The sequence below is a fragment of the Priapulus caudatus genome, unplaced genomic scaffold, assembly GCF_000485595.1.
Source record: "Priapulus caudatus unplaced genomic scaffold, Priapulus_caudatus-5.0.1 Scaffold147, whole genome shotgun sequence".
Classification (NCBI taxonomy): Eukaryota; Metazoa; Priapulida; class Priapulimorpha; order Priapulimorphida; family Priapulidae; genus Priapulus; species Priapulus caudatus.
In genome coordinates, this window is record NW_014577208.1 from 1 (window position 1) to 4,291 (window position 4,291).

Here is a 4,291-nt window from a genome sequence, read left to right on the forward strand (position 1 = left end):
ACTCCTCTGGTGAGATATTGTCCATGCGCTAACACACTAACGTAGCCAGATTGTGTACTGGCTGGTATATGCAACAGGGACCTTACATGCAAGGTCTTCTTCCTACATCTTAAGTGAGGTATACTGATGGAATATTATCATGTAAATCTATGCTCGGATAACTCCTCTTCATTTTAAATGCTTAATCTTCGCAAAATATTATTATTCTCGGGTGATAGAGCGCATGCGCGAGCACCGTTCCAGGCGTGCTATAGGGACTGATGAAAACTGCATAATATAGCTTGTTGAGGGTGAGAGGGTGGGAGACTAATGACAGGTGGCACGGAAGGTAGCTGCGTGGGCGGTGGCAGAAGAACCAGACTGAGCGAGGGACGAGGGAGGTAAGGGGGAGGACGGGAGGGGATAAAGTAGGAGGTGGTGACAATGGTGCTGAAGATGATGATGGTCATGGTGATGATGACCATGATGATGATGGTGATGATGATAGAGATGATGACCATGATCATGATAATTATGATCGTCATGATCATGATGATAACCACGATCATGATGGAGAATGATGATGCTGATGGTGGTGGCAATGATGATGGTGATGATGTTAATGTTGATGATGTTGTTAATGATGCTGACGATGACGTCAGTGGCTGTAATGGAGACAGCGAAGGCGGCAACAACTATGTTAATGTTGTTGTTAATGACGATGCTAGTGATGCTGTCGTCGGTGCTGGTGATGTTGATGATGATGACAGTGGTGTTGAAGGTCCTCTTCACGTCTGTCAAACATTTAGGTGATGCGTACATGGTGGTGAGTGGCCTACCGTTGAGGAATGGCAACAGACATGCTGGTGAGATAGCATCGATGTCTCTGCAGCTGCTGAAAGCCACGCAGGAGTTCCGCATCCGACATCGACCCAATGAATCATTAAAGCTCAGGATCGGAATCCACTCCGGTATTTGTCGCGATAGTTTCGCTCCAGTAACTNAATTTTTCAACAATTCCCCCAAGAAAAATTTAGCTGTCGCCCTCATCCCAGCGTTGTTACCCTTGCCCCCCGCCCCTTACAGCGAGCAATCAATGCCGTGGCGCAGCAAGCGCAGAAAATTGTTCTGAACAGCTGAAAGAAGTAGAACTTGGTCGTAGTCCAAAAAATGAAGCTTGTACATGGTACTAAAAAGTGCCCTTCAGATACCATCTCGCAGGCGATCTACATTTTCAGAGATTTTACCCGGGGAGGATGGCCCGCTAATACGCCGCCCGTTTCACCACCCTGCCGTGAGATTCTGGACGCGTGATGCGGCCATGAATGCCGGAGAGCGCGCCCAAGGATTGACAGGACTTTTTGTCTCCCAATGCGACAGCCTGATCACCGCACCATGCGTTGATCATTTTTACCTAGGGGGACCGCATTGGACACCATCCATCGCCGGAGTCTCAGAAATCTAGGGCATTCTGCGTTATGTTAGAACGGTTCCTACGATAGAGTTTTTGCCCAAAATACAAAAATTAAGCCACGCTGTGTAGCGCAGTGCGCACGCTCCTTCTGTAAGGAGACATTTTCGGCATCTCCGGTATCAAGAATGAAGCCCCGCCTTCTTTCGTTGATGGCCGAATGGGCGTCACGGACGTGACCGCGTTACTTTACACGAACTGTCTTCGCCAACAGCGCTGTTACTTTTCGTAAATACTGAAATACCGGCCGAGTGCATTTCGGCATCAAAGTGAAAAATTCGTCATTTACGCTGCTTCGGAAAGTGAACAAAGTTGTGCATTCATTGAACATTAAAGTTTTCCTACAAATTAAATAAATTCCGAGGAAATCTGTAATGCGGCTACTCGAATTTGTTTTAGCCCAATGACCGTAGCTGGGCTACGCCAGCTGTGGTGTGAGATGTAGTGTGGTTGTGCTGTGTGTTGTGTGTGTGTGTGTTGTGTGTGTGTGTGCATTGTGTGAGAGAGAGCGAGGGAATCTGTGAAAAATCATGAATGATAATATGCAGAATGAGATGTCAATATTGGTGTATATTCATAAAATTGACGAGACGCAATTCTGATTTTATATTCATATTCTTCTATGCGCTCCGCATTTTGTGGCCCGCGTGTTTTTATTATCTGACCTCTCTCCTCTCCGTCGTCTCTCGTCTCTCTCTCGATATAATATAGTAGTATATGTATAGTAGTATATATATATCTAATAGTATGATATATATATATAGTATATATATTATACTATGCTCTCTCTCTTTCTCTCTCCCTAATTGCCCCTTTGAATTTTTGCAAGGGAAATTTTTCCCTGTGCGCGATGGCCTATAGGAATCTAATGGTTACTGTGGCTAGCGTCGTGAACTTCATAGGCGGTTGGTGAAAGCTAGCATAGAGACACAGGTTCGAATCTTTTTAAAGCAAAATTGTTTTATTTTTAAAATTTTAAAATTTAATATTGTAATTACTAATCTTACTAATCATCCTAATTTGACTCTGTTACTGAGATAGCTCGAAATGACATTAGGTACATTATGAATTACAATATGAAATGATAGAAATCAAACATAGAATAATATATCGTCCACTGAGATTCGAATCTGTCATCTCTCTGCCATGAGGTCCACGACGCTATCCACTATAGTAGTATCGCGCAAGTGACATTTTTTCTATATGAGCGATAGCTTAGTGGATAAAATCGAGGACGTCATGGGGTGAATAGTAAATGCATGCCACATGCAGGCTCGAGTCCTGCTAGAGGAAATTTGTATTTTTTAATATAATATCGTATACTATAACTACTAATGTTACTACTAATTATAGTGGGTACCGTCGTGAACTATATAGGGGTCTGTTTTGCGTTTCATTTTCCTTATCTAATATTATAGGTCCGTTTATTGTAGGTCTAATTACCACATTATTAATCCAATAACACCTATATTGTAGGTGTCGATAACTGTTAAGGTCATTTCTACTTTTTACCGCACCCAACCGGAAGTTGATTACTTACCTGCACGCGCGCCACGTAGTGGGAGAATCTAGAACTACGTGTAGTAATGGCATTCACTCTGTTCCTTCCTTATATTAGTATTATTAAGTAATATTACGCATAATAAGACGTAAACTTTCGTACAGTGATATATACGCATCTATGCAGATATCTATGGTCTGAGAACACATGTATATATTGTTCTCAGTCTATGGTCAGTACGCTGTATACAAACGCTAAACAGCCACATGTGCAGCTTTTGTTTATCACAGGTATTTAATAGGCCCCCTATTTGGCCTACAGCCTCTCTGTACCTGAGGTCTAGTACCGTCTACTACTAGTACTACTACTAGTACTAGCCTACAATTGGTACAACTCAAGTTGAAGTAGGCCTACAATTACATACATACTATACACTGCCATATTGAATCTCGTTATGTATTTTGCTGGAATTGAAGGGTAAGACTACAGAAAATGTTAAGAATTATAATAAGTTAAAGTGGTACTATTACTACTAATATTAATAAATAGTATTATTTATTTATGTATAAATTATAAGATTGACTAGAGTGATTGCAATGCGCAATGACCTGTCACTGTCTCAGTTTGATCAACGCCGACTTTCTCTGTCTTTTGTATACCACTATACTAGTCCCTTAGACTTCGAAGACTAACCATTATGATCGAAGGTATGAAGAATGTTGAACTGTTCAGTGCACAGGCACTTGCCATCATTTTATCATTGAAACATTCCAAGTGCTTGTGGTTCATAGAAAGCTGAACCATTAATTGTCAGTGATAGTCAATTGTAGCAAGCTTGTTGTATTACAACTTGTATTATAATGTGTCAGTTGTTGGCATTCAATGATTAACTGCAGTAATGGCTATGCGAAACAGCGAGTGAAATTAACAAAAACAGTCTTTCTGTGTTAAAATGTACAAACATTTGCCTGTATCAAATTCTCTGTGAGAGCAATTGTATTATTGTTTCATTGGTAGCCTATAATAAAAAACTGTAAATTTCTTAAATTTAGCTACTGTAAGGTCCAAAAATGTACTCATGTAAAATTTGAAATTTTCTGTTTATATGTGTTTGCATATATGCTGTATGATGCGGCTGTCACGATTCTTTTCCCAGCATTATCGTAATCGCAAGTAGTCCTCACCTCGTAACCTCATAAAGATTAGTCTTCAAAGTCCAAGGGACTATATCAAAGATGGAGCGAGACAAAGAATAGACAGATCAACGGTGCTGATCGCAGTAGAAAAAGCTTTAATTTTGTCATATTTTTAATTTATCATAATTATGTCATATTTTTAAT

The 4,291-nt window shown here is 40.6% G+C and overlaps 1 protein-coding gene across 4 annotated transcripts in view; it reads left to right on the forward strand.

The window, feature by feature from the left end:
- The first annotated feature begins 3,005 nt into the window (after nt 1–3,005).
- Nucleotides 3,006–4,291, forward strand: part of LOC106806205 (N-acetyl-D-glucosamine kinase-like) — a 29,930-nt gene continuing 28,644 nt past the window's right edge. For 2 of the 4 annotated variants that reach the window (XM_014808073.1, XM_014808076.1), the window contains exon 1: nt 3,040–3,428. In XM_014808073.1, coding sequence (XP_014663559.1) covers nt 3,406–3,428 — 23 coding nt within the window. In that variant the 5' untranslated portion in view covers nt 3,040–3,405. The other 2 variants (XM_014808074.1, XM_014808075.1) reach the window with 2 other exon arrangements.